At 37.5% G+C, this 19,088-nt stretch overlaps 1 protein-coding gene across 1 annotated transcript in view; it reads right to left on the bottom strand.

The window, feature by feature from the left end:
- Positions 1 to 8,063: 8,063 nt before the first annotated feature.
- Positions 8,064 to 19,088, bottom strand: part of PPD1 (Photosystem II reaction center PsbP family protein) — a 90,809-nt gene continuing 79,784 nt past the window's right edge. The window contains exons 2-5 of the mRNA XM_089449534.1: positions 10,243 to 10,330; positions 10,031 to 10,133; positions 9,137 to 9,732; positions 8,064 to 8,491 (exon numbers count right to left, since the gene is read on the bottom strand). Coding sequence (XP_089305660.1) covers positions 8,270 to 8,491; positions 9,137 to 9,727 — 813 coding nt within the window. The 5' untranslated portion in view covers positions 9,728 to 9,732; positions 10,031 to 10,133; positions 10,243 to 10,330 and the 3' untranslated portion in view covers positions 8,064 to 8,269. The remainder of the gene's footprint in view (positions 8,492 to 9,136; positions 9,733 to 10,030; positions 10,134 to 10,242; positions 10,331 to 19,088) is intronic.

Genomic DNA, 19,088 nt, shown 5'->3' on the forward strand with positions numbered 1-19,088 from the left:
ATGTTACGAGTTACCTTATTGAAGAAGGTGCACATGGTTATCCTAAATTATTCACATGCACAATAACCTGTTGATGACATTGACACATGAGACCAAGTTGGTCCTAATGCTTAAGACAAAATTATTTCAACACTAATTTATAATAAAAAATCAAGCTCAATGAAATTTGGGATGTTATTGTTATCATCATACAAGTTAATAACCTAGATTTAGGTTCAAAAGATGGCTTCGAAGGCAAGACAAAGTCTAAAAAACAAAGGCAATGTCAACATTTTCAATCCATGGGAAAATAACAACTACATGGTGAAGACTTTCAAGATTTCAATTTCCCCCACTAGCAAAAATATAGAGTTCCCTATAATGCACAAAGTTTTCTTGTTTCCAATATTTTTTAACCTCTTAGAACAATAAATGGAGACCTTTTCTTTGTTTAAATTACACCCTTTGCTCACAAAGTTCAAAATCCTAAGTAAAGCTTGGACACTAATTATAAAAGAGGCATCCATTTCAATGCTTATATTAGAGATGAGCTAAGCTAGGGTAGGATTAGGTCCCTAACTAGAATTGTTCTTTAGTTTGTGGCTAAACTAGTTGAATCGCATAACTGGTCAAGATGTGCGAAGGAAACCAAGAGGGTTGCAATGGTGAAACATGATACATGCACAACTCTATGAACAATAATTGAAAAAGGTTGAAGCTTAATATGATTGAAGAATAGACATCACAACAATGATTTATCCAATGACGAAACACATAAGTGATTTATGAATGAATCTTCAAGTGAGGAGGAGAATGAACTCATGAAGTGTGTGTGCAAAATATAGATAACTAGTGTGCTTGTAGAGCATGGTACACAATGATGGGAATAATAACATAATGCACAAATAAAAACTCATGACTTTAAGTATAACTCTTAATGTGAAAGGAACATATGTAGAAATTATTTGTGTGGAATAAGTAATGAACCATAAGACAATGGACTATTTGAACTTAGAAAGCAAACCATGACATCCAATATTGTTCAACTATACATATTATTGCGAATGAAAAAATGAGCTACAAAATTGGTAAGGATTGAAGCAATGTGAATGATAATTGTGAATTTAGTATTGTAAGAGAAAAAGTGACTTTGACCTCTCAAAGATTACTATCCAAGGGAGAGATAAAAGGAGAACCTAACTTATGTGCATATCTATGTGCCTAAGATTTCTTAAGTTGTATGCTACTCCATAACTTGCTCGCTTGCATGGATGCAAATGGGTATGATGATTTTGCAATTGCTATTGTTACAATTTATAGAAAAGGATTGATCAAGTGATCAAGGCAATCCCTAATCAATGGCTTCAAGTACTCTGACCCTTGGATTAGTCCTTGAAATTAGGGTCATTGAGGTGTGTGTGGTCTTTGTCATCATTGAGAAAGGTGTGTGTTGTTAATTTGGGGTAGCATCAGATGTGCTCTAGCCATGAAAATTAGTGGAGAGGCTAAAGCACATGAGATCTCCAAGACCCAGAAATGGTCTGGGCAAATTCTAACGGTTTGGGAGATATTAAAATAATTAATATTTTTAATGGATTTCCTAAGTCTAAACTTAGGAAAAATAAAATATTAATGGGTATTAATATAAAACTAGGTTAGAAGGTTCCAAACATCATGGATCAAGCCAAATCTAATCTTAGCCATTGATTATAGATTTAATCTCGGTCGTTGAAGGACCAATATGAAAAGTATAAGAAGAGGCTTGAGCGTCAGTTGGAGAACACACTGAGGGAGACCAGTTAGTTCGATTTCTAGAGCAGGGTTAGCTGAGAAATTCAAACTAGTGTTTTGGAGAGCAACAGGAGGCAACAAGTACGGAACAGAGAGTCGAGAACAGCACCAGAAGATTAACGCAGAGGTTGGAGAGGCAGACGCAAAGGCAGCAGACTGCGCAGTCACTGGAGGGCCTGCGTGGGTGACGCAGAGAGGCCCAGTGCTGATGCAGAGAGGCAGGGGCTGACGTAGAGGGTCTGGGAGCTACGCAGAGGTCAGCCAGGCTGACACTGACACTGTGAGAAGTGCTTAAGAATTTTCTCTCTTTTGGGTAAGACAGTTTGGCACCTAGTTGTACTAAAGAATTGTTGAATAATAAAATCCTCCCTTGCTACACCGATTTTCCCACATTGGGTTTTTCCAGCACTGTTATCCAAAATATCTGTGTTGATGTGTTAATTCTTGTGCATGTGTTTGTTTCTGTATTATGGTGTGCTATCTGCAACAGAATTTATTTTAATGTTTATTGAAGGGTTTTCATAAATAAATTATTGGGACAATAAGTAGGTAAAATAAATCAGTTGTTGCAGTGATAGAATTCTCACATGGTATCAGAGCAAGCAATCAGAGACAAGAAGGGCAAATCAATTATGGGTCGAGACCATGATGTAGAGGCATCTACGTCAGGAGAGTCTCACAGATTTTCAGAAAATTGCACAAGAGAAAGTAATTTTGATTTCTCTATGTTGGCTTCTAGGCTGGAAGAAGAAGTGGTTTGTGTGACTAGCTCTGCATCATCATAGGTGTGGTATATAGACAGTGGAGCCTCTTGGCATACGACGGGAATCCGAGAATGTTTCTAGGATTATCGGGAGGAGAAGATGAACTTTTAGATCACCATGGGGAACAAGGCAAAGTGTACTACAGTAGGGAGGGGTACCATAGTTTTTCAAACAGAAACGGGAGAGCGATTCCGTGCTACCAGTGTGCTTCATGTACCAGGATTGGGGATGAATTTACTTTTTGTGTCGCAACTTCAAGGTAAAGGCTATGACGTTTTCTTCATCAAGGAGAAAGTATACGTCAAGCACCTGAGCTGGAAAAAGAAAGTGCAGATCGGGATCAAAAGTAACAAGTTGTACAGACTACAACTAGAATCACCAATGGCACTAATAGGCAGTCATGGAGACAAGGATTTGAACGAACTATGGCACAGAAGAATGGGACATTTGCACCATGGGGCTCTGGGAATTCTCAGGAGCACTGTAACAGGAGCTCCGGATCTTAGTACAGAACGAGATGATGTATGCAGAGGATGTGATCTAGGAAAGCATGTCAAAGCAACATTTCCCAGAAGTAAAAACAGGGCCAAGGGTGTACTAGGATTGATACACTCAGATATCTGCGGACCCATGTCCACTAAAACTCTTAGTGGCGTCGAGTACTTCCTCACCTGCATTGATGACCACTCAAGGAAAACTTGAATTTATTTTCTAAAAACCAAGGATGAGGTTTTCTGTCGATTCAAAGAGTTCAAGGCTCTAGTGGAGAATCTGATTGGGAAGAAAATAAAAGTTTTGCGCTCAGCTAATGGTGGAGAGTATGTCGATAAGGACATCACGGATTTTTGCGCTAAGGAAGGCATCAAAAGAGAGTGGACAACTCCTTACAATCCGGAGCAGAATGGAGTAGCAGAAAAAAAGAACAGGGCTATTGTAGAAGCAGCTAGGGCCATGATGTATGATCAGGATATGCCAAAATTCTTGTGGGCAGAAGCATGCAAAACAGCAGTATATGTTCAAAATAGAACTCCTCATCGGGCATTAGGCAAAATTACTCCAAAGAAAGTCTTCATAGGGAAGACGCTTGAAGTCAATCATTTCAAGATATTTAGGAGCTTAGCATATTGTCGCATACCCAGGGAAAAGAGGAAGTAGCTGGATCAAACTGCATAGAAAGGATATCTAGTGGGATATAGCAAGAACGCTAAGGCATACAGAATCAATCTTCTAGGGAGCAGGAAGGTAGTAGTTCGACGAGATGTGAAGTTTATGGAGGAAAAGGCTTTCAGCAAATCTCAAGAAATGCCTTCTGAAGAGCAGTCAAAAGAGGAACTGTTGGTCAAACCTCTTCAACCAACGGAAGAAAATAATTCTTCCTCGGGTCAGGAAGAATCATAGGATGAGGAGGTGCTAACAAAAGCACCCGCTGGCAGAGGAAGAATGAGCAGGGAACTTCGTCAGATTCTACGAGATGCAGAGGAATTCATTGGTACACCAAGAAACAATAAGAGGGAGCGAAAATAGCCAGATAGATATCAGGCATTAGTAGCTGAGGATGGGGACCCTGCCAATTTTCAGGAGGCAGCTCAGCATCAGGTTTGGCTGGATGCGATAGTAGAGGAGTACAACTCCATAATGGTGAACGATGTATGGGAGGTAGTGCCAAGGCCTCAAGACAGATTAGTGGTAGGTTCGAGATGGATCTACAAGATTAAATACGTTGTAGGCGGCAGTTTTGAGAAATACAAAGCCAGGTTTGTGGCTAAGGGATATGCTCAGAAGGAAGGAATTGACTACGAAGAGGCCTTCACCCCAGTAGCTAGGTATACATCTATTAGAACCATGATATCTCTTGCAGCACAGATGGGGTGGGAGATTCATCAGATGGATGTCAAAACGGCATTTATGAACGAAGTGATAGAAGAAGAGGTATACATTGAACAACCATAGGGCTTTGAGATACATGAGAAGAAATATCATGTATGCAGATTGAAGAAAGCCTTGTATGGGCTGAAACATGCACCTAGAGCATGGTATGGTTGAATCGATGGCTACTTGCAGAAAATGAGATTTGTCAAGAGTGGGGCAGATCCAAATCTCTATTATCTAGTTGTAAAGAATGAGAATCTAATCTTAGTATTATATGTGGATGATCTATTCCTGACAGGATCATCTAAGCTCATAGGGGATTGCAAGAAGAAACTAACCATGGAATTTGACATGAAGGATTTGGGACGAATGCATTATTTCCTAGGGTTGGAAGTTTGGTAGCAAAAGGGGGAGATCTTCCTTAGGCAAGGGAGATATGCTACAAAAATCCTGAAGAGATTTAGGATGGAGGACTGTAGACCCATGGCTACTCTAATGATAACCAACTGGAAGAAGATTGATGCATCAGAAGACAAAGGTGTTGATCCCACCTTATATAGGAAGCTCATAGGGTCCCTGATGTATCTGGTCAATACCAAGCCAGACATTTGCTATGCTGTCAACACCCTCAGTTAGTTCATGGTGGATCCGAAGAGGGCGCACTGGGCAGCAGCCAAACATGTTCTCGGGTATTTACAAGGAACAGTCGATTATGGACACTTGTACACCAGGGGTAAGGATATCATATTGAGTGGGTTTATTGATGCAAATTGGACAAGAAGTTCAGTGGATCGGAAAAGTACATTTGGGTACTGTTTCAACATTAGATCAAGAATGACCTCCCGGTGCAATAGGAAACAGAAATCTGTGGCTCTGATCTCAACAGAGGCAGAATATATAGTTGCAAGCACAACTTCGTGCGAGGCCATATGGCTTAGAAAACTGCTTGTGAACCTATTCAGAAGAAATATGGAGGCGACCAGGATCATGTGCGATAATGAGAGTTTCACCAAGCTATCTAAGAATCCATTGTTTCACGATCGGTCAAAGCATATTGATATCCGGTGTCACTTTGTCAGAGACTGTGTCCAACGAGAAGTTGTACAGTTGAGCTACACTCCTACAGGAGAACAGATGGCAAACATCCTTACCAAGGCCCTTGGAAGAACTAAGTTTGATTATTTCAGGGAAAAGATGGGGATGATAAAGAATCATTTCAGTAGTAGAAATGGGTATGATGTTGCAATGCAGTAGCAATAGCACGATGCAACATGATGAGGAGTTTGCAATGCAGATGCAGCGTTGGGAAGAAGGACCAGCAGAAGCACGGATGCAGAGGGAGTTGTAGTGCAGATGCAGTGTTGGGAAGATGGACCAGCAGCAACACGGATGCAGAGGGAGCTGCAGTACAAATGTAGCAATGGCAGTGATAGAGCCATGGGCAGCAGTACAGAATGTAGCAGTGCATAGGATGTTGGGCAGGGAGGCTTAGCATCAACACAGGTACTGATGTTGTATGATCAGAGTAATGCTAAGTGTGGAGTATTATTAGAGCACAATCCTCGCTAACAGGGAGTGTTGATTTGGGGTAGCATCGGATGTGTTCTAGCCATGAAAATTGATGGAGAGGCTAAAGCACATGAGATCTCCAAGACCCAGAAATGGTTTGGGCAGATTCTAACCGGTTTGGGAGATATTAAAATAATTAATATTTTTAATGGAGTTCCTAAGTCTAAACTTAGGAAAAATAAAATATTAATGGGTATTAATATAAAGCTAGGTTAGAAGGTTCCAAAAGTCATGAATCAAGCCAAATCTAATCTTAGCTGTTGATTAGAGATTTAATCTCGGCCGTTGAAGGACCAACAGGAAAAGTATAAGAAGAGGTTTGAGGGTCAGTTGGAGAACACACTGAGGGAGACCAGTCAGTTCGATTTTTGGAGCGGGGTTAGCTGAGAAATTCAAACTAGTGGTCTGGAGAGCAACAGGAGGCAGCAAGTACGGAACAGAGAGTCGGGAACAGCACCAGAAGATCAGCGCAGAGGTTGGAGAGGCAGACGCAGAGCCTCTCAGGCAAACGCAGAGGCAGCAGACTGTGCAGTCACTGGAGGGCCTGCGTGGGTGATGCAGAGAGGCCCAGTGTTGACGCAGAGAGGCAGGAGCTGACATAGAGGGTCTGGGAGCTACGATGAGGTCAGCCAGGCTAACGCTGAGACTGTGAGAAGTGCTGAAGAAGTTTCTCTCTATTGGGTAAGCCAGTTTGGCACCCAATTATACTGAAGAATTGCTGAATAATAAAATCCTCCCTTGCTGCACCGGTTTTCCCACATTGGATTTTTCTGGGGACTATTGTCCAAAATATCTGTGTCGATGTGTTAATTCTTATGCATGTGTTTATTTCTGTATTATGGTGTGATATCTGTAGCAGAATTTATTTTAATGTTTACTGAAGGATTTTCATAAATAACTTATTGGGACAATAAGTAGGTAAAATAAATCAATTGTTGCAGTGATAGAATTTTCACATGTGTGCCAATTTTCCAAATTGCAATTTGGAGTTGGAGTGGCATACATGATTGGATATCACTAGAGCTAACATTATGTGTATCAAACAATGTTGCAAGACTAACAACGTGTAGTAGATTGAGCACAAGTCATGAGTGTGAGCCCACACCAATGTTTGATCCATACAACACCAAGTCTAGCAACAAGCAATAGTTGCACTTGAGTTATCAAGTGTAATGAGCCTTGAAGAAAATTTGTTGCTCTAAATGTTAAGAAGGGCTACCTACTAAGGGCTAGAAGTACATTGACGCATGGATCAAGCATAAGATATATAAAAAGTGATTAAATCCATATACTTGATGTAAGAAAATGGTAACTCTATACATATTAATTCCACGGTGACAATGAAGGAAAGGAGATGATATGAAAGCACCCATCTCAACGTTGGTTCATTGATGAGGTTGATAGAGTATTAAGTTGTGGTTTGCCGAACCACATAATAGACGCTTCAAGGGGATGAGATCAGATGCAAATCTTGGGCAGAGAAGATATCCTTAATACCTAACACCTCAACCAAAGTAAACACACTTTGTGCAATGCAACTCCTCAAAGCATGCTCCTTGAAGCACTTTGGAATGAAAATAAAATAAGAAGAAAAAGATGAAAGCATCGCTTTGGTGTGGAGAAATAAAAGATGAAGAATATGAAATGAAATTTACATCCAATGGAAATCATGTGACCATAAGAATAAAAATTACCTTAAACTTAGGTCAAATCCTCCATTGAAATTGATGCAAAACCATTAACTTACAAACTAAAGGAACAAGGAAAGGTTTGAATATTCCATTGGTTACTTCAGCACTTTATAGATTAGAGCCATTTTCCTTTTATCACTCATTATTCACAACGAAAATAACATTTTATGTATCCCAGTCCTTTCCAATAAATATTGTGTGAAGAACGTTCAAAGAAAGCCTTGTTGTCTTTTGGTCATTCACTGTTACCAAAAGGCACATTGTACAATACATGTGCATAAGCATAGATGCTGGGTATGGTCTGTTGCTCTCTACTTCACGAAAAAAAAGGATAGTATGTTTTTTAGCATTCTACTTCAATAGCATTTAGTTAAGTTTTTAGCATTTGACAATTTTGCAATTTCCAATATAACAATCAATTATTTACAATTTACATTTTGTTTTACAGGAAAACAATCTTCTTTATGTTATAATTTATAAATTATAAAATATGCATCCTTTTATAAAGGTTGTGGTTTATGTAGCTGCTAGGATTGGAAAATTGATCTTGCTAACAAATCAATCAAACTTCAACAACCTTTTAAAATGGTATGCCATGACATCAAATCAATTTGAAACTTCAACAACCCGGAAAGAATCCATTACTTGACGCAGATCGTCTTCTTCTTGTGCAAATACTTTCTCTGGGGTTTGCAGTCTCAACTCATATAAACAATTGTTCTCCACACCAAGCACAGAGAGGTAGCGCCTATCCCACTCCAATTGTTGAATCCTATCTTGTGGCATGACAGCCATCTCGTTGGAACTTGCAAAGGACTTAACATTAACCTACATAAAAACAAGCCAAAGACACATTAAATAAATGATCATTCTAGTGCAGGTAATGAACTGTAACCTATTTATTGCATTTGCATGACATGGTAAAGGCATAAATAGAACCAAAAATAAATCTGGAAAAGGTGTTACAGGCCTCAGCTTCGTCTTCACGAGTCACCCACCTTACAGACAGCTTATTTTGTGAGTATGCGAATTTGAAAAACCACACAAGATTTCAAATGGTAACCATTGGTTCAAAATAGCCACCCATTAAATATAGGCTCATTCAACATAATTGGAAAAATCGATGCCCTGAACATTCACCAAGAAGTAGAATCTCCTAATGTCAGAGCAAAAGCAGAGATGCTAGCTCTCCTCGCTTATGTAGGAAAGGGATCTCTATGTGATAGCATTTTGGCTGTCTCTATGATGTAAGTAGCACTTGACATACTTTTAAATTTTGTAATCAAATATAAGATGCATTAAAATGGAGGACAAAAAGATGTAGAATCTTTGCCCCTTGGGGCACAGACCCATGTGTGAGCCTTCTAGCTTTCATAGGACGAGGATCTTAATGTGACTCTAATGTCTATCTGTTGTATCTCTGGTGTTTATTTGGAGTGATCTAAGGTGCATTTAAAATAAAAGAAAGGATACCTGGATATCATAGTACATCTTTCCATCGTCAGCAACTCTGGAGGATGTGGAGAGAATACTGGATTCTCTTCGAACTCCAATCCTAGTAGACATGAACTCTGTGAGATATTGTTGGAGGACTTTTTTCCCTGCTGCTTCAGGAGGGCCTAAATCTTTGACACTGTTAAATTTTGAAGATGATGGGGAAGTAATTTCCACAGACACATTCTCGTCAAGATTTATAGGATCCCTAAAGAAGATGTCTGCGTTAGCACCTCTAACTTGAATCCAGTTCTGAGGATACTTGAAAGTGTATCCATCAAATTTATCAAAGTATTCCTTGTAACGAAAAGCAGGCTTTGCTAAAGCTAGCTCATTAATTGCAACATGGGATGCAAATGCAGTGGATAATGTAGAATAGAGAAGAATTCTGCGAGGAAATGTAGTTAGAGGTTGTTGGGATGACTCTTTATGTGTAATTGTCAAAGCTGTTGAATCACCACTACAGCTGCAGGTGCTTGACGAGAACCTTGATATTGCTGGGATTTTCCTGAGACAGGTAACATCTGATTTTACCCATGGAAGTTGCCACAAAGCCTGTGCAGCAACCATTGTCTCTGCATTCCATTAATCACAAACATTGATCAGGATTCAGGATATACCAATAAAAGTTTTTAGAGTTCAATCAAGCCACCAAATCAAACTTGACCCAAAACAGAAGGAGGAAATTATATGCGAGGGAGATGCTTTGACCTCCTTGGATGTGAAAAATGTCCTGAGGGACTTTAAAACAACAGAGATAAAAGAGAGTTATGTGGGTTTATTACTACTAATTAAGGATAACCACCATTACAAAAAAAAGGCAAAATTGATTCAATAATCATATAATTACCAAGAAAAATTATTTGGTCATACCTGCTAAACTATTCAAATAACAACTGCAGTGTATCCCAAGTCAATGACCGATGGAAAGCATGGACAAGTTATACAAGCGACTTAGCTCCAGAAAAACCTGAAACTGTATAAGAAAGTAACTGAGATGATGAATTCTACTCCAATGTTCCTCATATAAATGTAACAACAAAATTATCCTTCCAGCTATGTAACGAAATTCAAACAATACTTACATGAAACATGGCCAGGTTCTTCTAAGTTTTACCCAAGCTGCTGGTCTTAATCTGCTATTAATCTGACTGCATCAATGCTTTAATATGCCTGTAATACAATGTTTCCAATTCCGAACAATTCTTTAGTTGTTAGGTTTGTCATGATGAACAATTTCTCAAACTAATATTGCTTGCACAACTACACACTACACAAGTATATTGGTGTCTACAAACTACTACACAAATGGAGTTATTAATTCGGAACCTAATAACAGACTTATAGATTATGATTCAATTGATTGTAATTGCTGTCTTGGCATCCAATAATGATAAGGTTGCAGATAATTCAAAATGGTAACACTAAGATCTTTAATCAAAGCTGTAGTTATCAAATTTATAATTTTATTGGTTGTGGATAATATCAAATATATAAGCTAAGTCAAAACCGTAATTGTCAAATTCAGTGGATCATTTTTATTTAGTATTACCATTTTAGCAATGGAAAAAAGGCCCATTTCCACGAACTGCCATTTGTGCCCTCTAAGTCATATACTATAACATAATATTATTCAGGCATGTCATATCTTTAATTCTTTTTAAATCTTTTGAACTAAAGGAATCTGATAATTATACAAAGGTGGACCTTGCAACTTTTGCAAACATGCCATCCGCATGCTTGTGGATCCCAGAGTGTTTGCAACAATGCTTATACAAGACAGATTTCTTCATAATCTTGTTTTGTCTTCTTAGCCATTAAGATCCTCTCACACAAAACTGTGGAAGTCAAATCATCCTTGCAAAGTTGATCGTCTGCTTATTGTCAAGACCATTACAGCTATAATGACTCTTAGAAAACCTCTGTAGTAATATTATCCAAGTCTCCAATATCCCAAAAATTAAGCATTACACTATGTCAACAGAAAAATTCAAAGTGATCAAAAAATACCTCTCATCCAAGAAATCCAAGCATGCACTTCTTTCCACGATGAGATTCAAAAGTTGGAATCTCCAGATTGAAATAATATATACCAAAAATGAAAACAAATACACAATGAAACTCTTACAAGAGTATTCAGAAGATTCTCAGATGACATGATTTCTTAAACCAGCTAACACATCTCGTATTCTACACACTCAAGCTTAACTGAGATTACAAAGTTAACCAATGATATAGAAACACTATTCTAAGTTCTAACTATGTTTACCCCCGTAAGCTAAGCTTACCCTACCTATAATTATGACTTAGGATCATGACATTCAATATTTGAAATGCTTCACCCTTGAAGCATGGCCATGAGTTGAAGTTGTTGATCCTCTTGGCATGTCATGCTTCAGCTAATGGTTTGGTTCAGCCAGTTGTTTTTTTTAATGATTAAAGTTTTCTTTAAATTCTAATAGATAGATATCCAAAAGAAGCCATTTTGAGAGCTGTGAAATTCATCTTCTTTAGGTACTAGATCACCATTTTAACATTTCATCCCTAGGACTCCCTAAAGAAATGTATGATTATCCTACTTAGAGATTGTTCATGTGTACGATTCGATTCCTTTGGCCTTACATATCAAAAGAGCTTTGTTTTCTTCAATGCTACATGTTTTATGCCTTTGGCTGAAATATCTAGAGATTGTTAATGATATTACATACTACACAGAAAATGCACAATAATAATGAGTGAATGGAGCAAACATACTAGACATGGCCATGTTCATCACTTTGAGTTTTCAGAGGCACCCTTTTTAATAAAACTCATATAGAACAGTTATATTTTCTTCTACCTCTTCAGTGAATTCCTTCTTATGCCTTCTTACTTAGTATATGGCTATCAAAGATTAGGTCCTCTTAGCTAACTCGGCTAGAGGTGTGAAACTTCATGTAATAGCAATGCCGTCATACATGTCAGCTTGCAAAACATACAAATATCAGATGTGATCCCAATTCCAGGATACAATTGGACAAGTTAACAGTAATGAACTGGTTGAGTTATAGCAGCAGAAGTGTTAATAAAAACTGGCACAAAATGGACACAAAAAAAACGGAACAAACAATCTGTGTATAACTCAGTAAGAGGGTATCTACAATTCTCTGTGAGAGAGCGCATGAGAAGGGAAGAAAAGCTCTGCTATCTGCCTATTATACTTCCACACAATCACATAAAATTTACAAAATATCCATTCTGCGTCCAAAGGTGGTTCAGTTTTGTGCCTGTCAGTAACTGTTTGTCCCCCAATGCAATATGTGTTGTTGTTGGCATTTAGGTGTAACGGTCTCGATGACTGTTGGAATTTTTGGCATGCATGGACTGCTGAAGTGTGAGTGAATAATGGAAGCTTGATGCACCCACTGATGTGGAGGCTCTACATGTAACGTTCCATGGAACTCATAGAGGGGTGGCATGTGCCCCAATCTTGGGTTGATGCACATAATTGTGGGGTGTTGAAGTAGTCTATATGGGAAAGACTAATGGAACAACATTATCAATGGGGGACCACTATCGTCAAAGCAATAGGATTGTTGACAATTGAATCCTCAACAAGCTGCTTGTTGACAAGCAAGTTGCTGATAAGACAGCCATTGACAAGTAGGTTGTCGACAAGAGTGTCATTGACCAACAAGCTATTGACGAGTATTGTTGACAAGAGAGCTGTCAATATTGTGCTGTAAAAAAGAGAGTTGTCAACTAAAATATCGTTGACAAGCAAGCTTCCAAGTAGAGGGTTGTTGACATGCAAGTTGTCAAAAAGAGTGTTGTCGATGAAGCAAGCAATGGTTGTTGATTTTGATGAAAGCACATTTGATGAAGTAGTTGTCAACGATGAGGAAGTGCTTGGATCAATATACTTTAAAAAACAATCAAGAAAGTATGATCATTAAATTTGTGAGATGAAAACCCTAGCAAGTTTTCAGAAATTTTCTGTTTAGTGTAGGTCGCTTCGTATTTTCCTATTTTAAAGCAAGTTGTTGGTTCTCCTTACTAGAGTGTGCTCATAACATGTGAAATGATGTATCCAACCATCTTCAAAATCCAGACTTCATCCATACACTAGATTATTGCAGAAATATATGTTGTGATTTTCTTCTAATGAGGAAAACAACTATTTTTTATTGAAAGTTGACAATATAAAACCTCACAAATGAAGCATTGTACTTCTCATCCAAGATGCTTTCTATATTGATGCAAAAACAGTTCATTTCAACCCCATTATTGTAAAGATATGCATAGATATGAAGAGCTAATGATGAATGGTAATAAAATAATGAACGAATGATGAGGATTTGGGGGTAAGCACATTTTCGACTTTTCTAGCCCAACATACCTAAGATTTAGCCAAGCTTTTCTATAGTGGGTCTTAACAATGGGACATGTGGCTACAGTGGATCCTAATTGGGAGTCGGGACTACTGACCTTGTTTTATAGCCTAATGAGAGACATCACTGTTCAAAAGATGAGCACTCCTTTGTTGTTTAATTTTCTTTCTTCCTTATTGAAGTCGTTACTAGTACAAAGCCTCTCTCATTTACAATTTGTTGATAATACGCTACTCTTAGACAATCTTTTGTGACAGGAAAAATATACCTTGTCCTAAGGATGAACCACATTAGTTGGTTCAAAACGTCAACCCAATCCTAACGATGTGATTAATCCAAAAGACTGATATCTACATTATGGATCACAAAAGTCTTAGATCTAACAAAGGAAAAATATATTAAACATATGTAAATTGTATCTAAAATACTTAATGAAAAGTAAATGATGACAAATCAAAGTGTCGATGAATCTTAGAAAACTTTTACATTTTAAATGAGCCTCACTCCTTGCCAAATACATGGGAGTCTTATTAGTTTCAAACTTAAGATGCTCACCTTCTTAGGAGGATCCGAGGACATAGTAGACAAAATAATATCCAAATTTGGAAGTTGGCTATTGAAGAATTTATGTTTGGCAAGCAAGATATTAGTAATAAAGAGGTTCAACAGACAAACCATGTTTATAGATTCTCAGCTTCACAGTTTTGATAAAGTCAATAAGGAAATAGTAAGGATGCCAAAATAAATAAATAAATTCCTCTTGGGAGATCCTTAGCAAGCAAAAAAATGGCGTTTGGCAGCTTCAAATAAAGCATGTTAAACCATAAACAAAGAAGCTATGGGGATAAGACACTTGAAGAATTTTAGCAAAGCTCTAATTAAAATAAATTGGAAATGGGTCTTTGAAAGGGACTCCATGTGGGCTGTGGAAGGAGAAATATGCAGGAGGCCTAAATTGTGATGGTGTAATTTACATTTCTAACCTCCCCTCCATGTCCTCCATGGAACAATGTCAACAAGACCTTATGGTAGTATGATACTTTCCCTCTTGTGGAAATAAGGAAGTTGCCTAGCCTTATTTTGGGAGAATTCAGGGCATCAACGTGATCTAGTGATTGAAGATTACATCCTACCATAAATAAAATCTCTCCTTTTCAATACAAGATGGATAGAGGTGAGGTATTTTGTTGAGGGCTCACCAAAATATTGAGAGGAAGAACTCTAATTGACCGAACTCTAGAAAACCTCTCACTCTAGCCATAAGAGGTTAATCCAAATGCAAAAGAAAACCTCTGGGTTGCAATCAAGAAACTATGCTTTAGATAGTAAGAAGATAGCCAACATTGGGTGTAGGAAAGGGCATTGCACTATCTTGGTTAAATAATCTTACAACTTGCTGGCAGAGGAGGAAGATGTAGAAGAGAAAAATAAAATTTGGAAAATGGTATGGTCAAATGGGCAATTGCATAAAATTTTAGTGTTTCTCTGGTTAGCAGCCCATAACAACATGCTCACTCATAGTTGCCAAAGTGCAAAGTAGAGTGGGCACGAAATTTTTCAAAAAACCTTGGAGTGGAGCATCTACACACACATATTGCATTATATTAAAAAAATGCAAAGTGCCAAATTAGTTGCAAAATATATGAACATACATATTTGTACATTAATGAAAGTAGAAATGGCATCCATAGTACACTAATGATTAATCATTTGGGCATCAACCATCTAGAATCTAGATTCTAGCAATTACAAACAAATATACCAATTTTTAAGTCATATAACAGAAAGTAGACTATTAACTTATGGAATAAAGCATGTTACCTAGCAACTGCCATCAATAACATGACCAATTAATTATGTTTACAAAATCGGCCATCTGCACACGGAAGCATGAAGACCGAAAGGTCCAAAACAATAAACTAAGCTACCTCCCTACAAAAGAAGTGTTCACCAATTGTGTAAGGAACCATGTTGCCAAATGTTGTAGTTGTGGGGTAGCACCGCCATGCATGTTCCACTATCGCTTATATCAGGATCCTCATCATTAGTATCATCTTTTGTCTAGCCGTTGTCTCAACATTGATCCTCTAGGGACAATTGACACCACCAAATTTTGATGAAACTACATAATCTAAAGTTTAAACCTTAAAATATGGTAGAAAAAGCTTAACATGCCTGATCAATGATTTTGGTTTGAGCGAAGGGTACATTTGTGTTAAGACCATGTCAAAGGAGTTCAACAATCAACACCACCAATCTTGAAATCCTAAAAAATATTAAGTTTTCTAAATTTTGAATGAGATATGAAATTCTACTTTCTCCACATGAAGTTTGATGAGGTTGGAACCAATCTCAAACATAATAAAACAATTAATGGTAATGTTTTAAAAATTTATGTAAGAGAATAAAAAGGAAAGATAAAGGAAATGTCAACTTTTACTTCAGGAATTTAACATTACCATTAGGCAAAGCCTTGGGAGTGCACACCCTAGCTCCAGGAGCATATTAAGGTGCATCATGCTCCCAAAAGGGTAGGAAGCGTCTCAAATTTGTTTGGACCACACTCGAATTTTGGGAGCACTCTCCAAGGTGCGCTCCCTAGATGCTCCTTCTTAAAGCATGATTCCGATAGGGGGAGAGAGAGAGCCCTAGGGGGCATTCCCAGTAAAAGTAGGTCCCAAATCACCCTTTGAGAGTGAAACTAACATAAGAAATAGAAAGAGTTTCGGAAATGGGAAGTCCAGCAAGCCTAATCTTTATTTCCCATTTCTAAGTCTCTTCTCTCCTACTTTATTTTTTTTCCATTTTTTACTCTTTTTTTCTCTCTTTTGTCTCATTTAGTTATACATTTGCATTGTCTTAATAATTTATCTAAGCTTCATTAATTGTGTAATTACACTTGCAAGTACTGAGTCACTATTGCACAAGGTTCGTCGAACTTCAACCTTGAGGTTCAAGATTTGGCAAACCTAAAACAATTTTTGAGGTTTGGCAAACCTCATAGCCATTGATAAAGTCCATAGCTCAAAACTCATAACTTTATGTCACAACTCAAGCTTGTAATCTATCCTTGTAGTTTCCAACTCCATGATAGCATTTTTTTATGTTTATTGATGTTGATATCTTACAATTTTATGTGATATTCCGCCTTATCCAAACTTCATCAAAGTATTCAAATTCGACTAAACTTAATCATTGCCAATCTCGAATTTGAACCCGAACCATGTGACTTAACCGAGTCATGCAACCATTCACTTGCTCAAATCCATTTCAAATCATAAAGGGTGCATGCCTGTTAAGCATGCTAGGGCTACTTTCCTGAGCAACAAACGTAAGTCTAAGAAGATTCTAGACCTAGTGCATTTTGATGTTTGAGAACCAATGTTAGTAGCATCAATTTTAGGAAGCAAGTACAATGTTTCCTTCATTGATGACTTCTCTTGCAAAACTTGGATCTACTTCCTAAAGACCAAGGTTGAGGTCTTTCGAAGGTTTTAGGAGTTCAAAGATCTAGTTGAGAACTAGATGGGGAAGAAGATCAAAGTCTTGAGATCAGATAGTGGGGGTGAGTATCCTCCCAGGAGTTTGAGGTTTTCTACTTGGAGGTAGGAATCAAGAGGGGAGCTAACTATTTTTTACAACCCACAAAAGAATGGAGTTGTAGAGCAAAAGAATCAATCCATCATAGGGGATACTAAGGCCATGATTCATAACCAAGACTTGTCAATGTTTCTTTGGGTAGAGGGAAGCAACATAGCAATCTATATTGAGAACTGGTGTCCTCACAGGATCTTGGAGGACAGTACATTAGAGGAGGCATTCATTGGTATAAAGTTAGAGTTGAGTCAAATCCACATTTTCGTCTATATAGTTTATATCCATGTATTGGTAGAGAAGAGGACCGGACTAGAGCCTTCCTCTAGGAAGGGTTTATTTTGATTATAGTGAAAGTAAGGCATACAAGGTTTTTATTCTAAAGCAGAGGAAGATAGTAGTGAGTAGTGTTGAATTTTGGTAGTTGCAGTCGATATTCATTTCTTGTATAAGCCCACAAAATTAAAAGAGAATAAAAATATATAATTGATTTTAAGTTGGCTATAACTAAAAGAGGGAAAAAGTCAGATTTTGAATTTCAAATTTTGTCTCCAAAAAGTCAAGTTGGTCCTCCAAGAAGTTCAAGTCAGCCAGCCTTAAAAGACACCTATTCGAGCTCATTCATCCTCCTCCATTGGCAACAATTCAGATCATCTCTTTTGAGGTTATGTTCACACGTGTGAAGGAGAGAAGTATTATGAAGTTTGACTCACTTTGACCAGCTACCACCCAGTTCTTCTGAAGCAGATTTGACCAAATTGTTGTTGAAAACTTTTGGGAACCTATGTATTTTGATTGGAGAGCACGACGTTTCGGGTGAACAATTCACCCATCTTCAGGGACAAGAAGCTTAACTAATGATAGGAAGAGTGCTTGACCAAGATATATAGAGAATGGGGGGAAAATAACCAATAGAGAAAGTGAAATTAAAGGGAACGTTGCATAAATGGTAAATTTGACTATAACTATAGAAAAAGAACTAAAAATTGAAATTAAAATTATTTAATAATTTAATATGATTATTATTGGAATTATCCAATAAAAAATGTTAGTTATATTAAAGTTATTAGAATGAAAAAAGAAAAAATAAATATATAGAAATAAATCAATAAGATTAAAAATAATAAAATTAAGATATTTAAAAATTTTGATTGGACAAAATTCAAAAAGGTCAAACATTTGAAATGACTAAGAATTAATGACCAAATTTCCTGAGATTTTGACCGAGCTTTTTTAGGCAAAATCTCTAAGTAGTTGACTGAGATTTTATGGGTAGTTGACCACAGATTTGACTGTGTCTCCTTAACTTGCATTGACTGCATTTTGCCCATAGTTTTGACTGCAACATGACCTAATTATAGGAGGACGAAATTCGGTCTCTTTGACCAAACCTTGAGTAGGTTGCAAAAGGCTAAAATGGTGGTCAGTTTGACTAGGTTTGACTTATTGAAGTTTGTGGTCTTATTTGACTGGAAAAATCAGATTGTATCTCTTGTTGAAATGGACAAATTTCTCTAAGAAAAGGTTGTTGGTTTTTTTCCTCTTGTTAGGGATTTTCCTAGGGTAAAAAATTGTGTCTTGTGTTTGGATGTCTCTTCATGATCCTACTGTCATTATTATTTTTTTGTTGAGATTTTCTATCAATAATCGCTTAATGATGAATGTGACGCAAGAAGAATTAATTAAGATATCATTGGAAGTAGTTATCAAACTAGAAGATCATGAAAAATCAACATGGTATCAGAGCAAGGTCAATGAGCAGCCATTAAAAGTGCAGTCCTAGTCAAGTCAAGGATGGTTTTGATTTAGTCTAGATGAACTTTCTATGGATTGTTGTATAAAGAGCAAGGATCAGGGTTAATATTTGAGTCACAAACTCGGCCATAAGTGACCAGCCTAGGAAGGCCGAAAGGCCTCAAGAATAAAACTGATCAGGCTGACTAAGGTTTGTATAGGCTATAGGCAGG

This window comes from Pinus tabuliformis, chromosome X, assembly GCF_031772625.1.
Source record: "Pinus tabuliformis cultivar Carrire ecotype Pingquan chromosome X, CPIR1, whole genome shotgun sequence".
NCBI lineage: Eukaryota > Viridiplantae > Streptophyta > Pinopsida > Pinales > Pinaceae > Pinus > Pinus tabuliformis.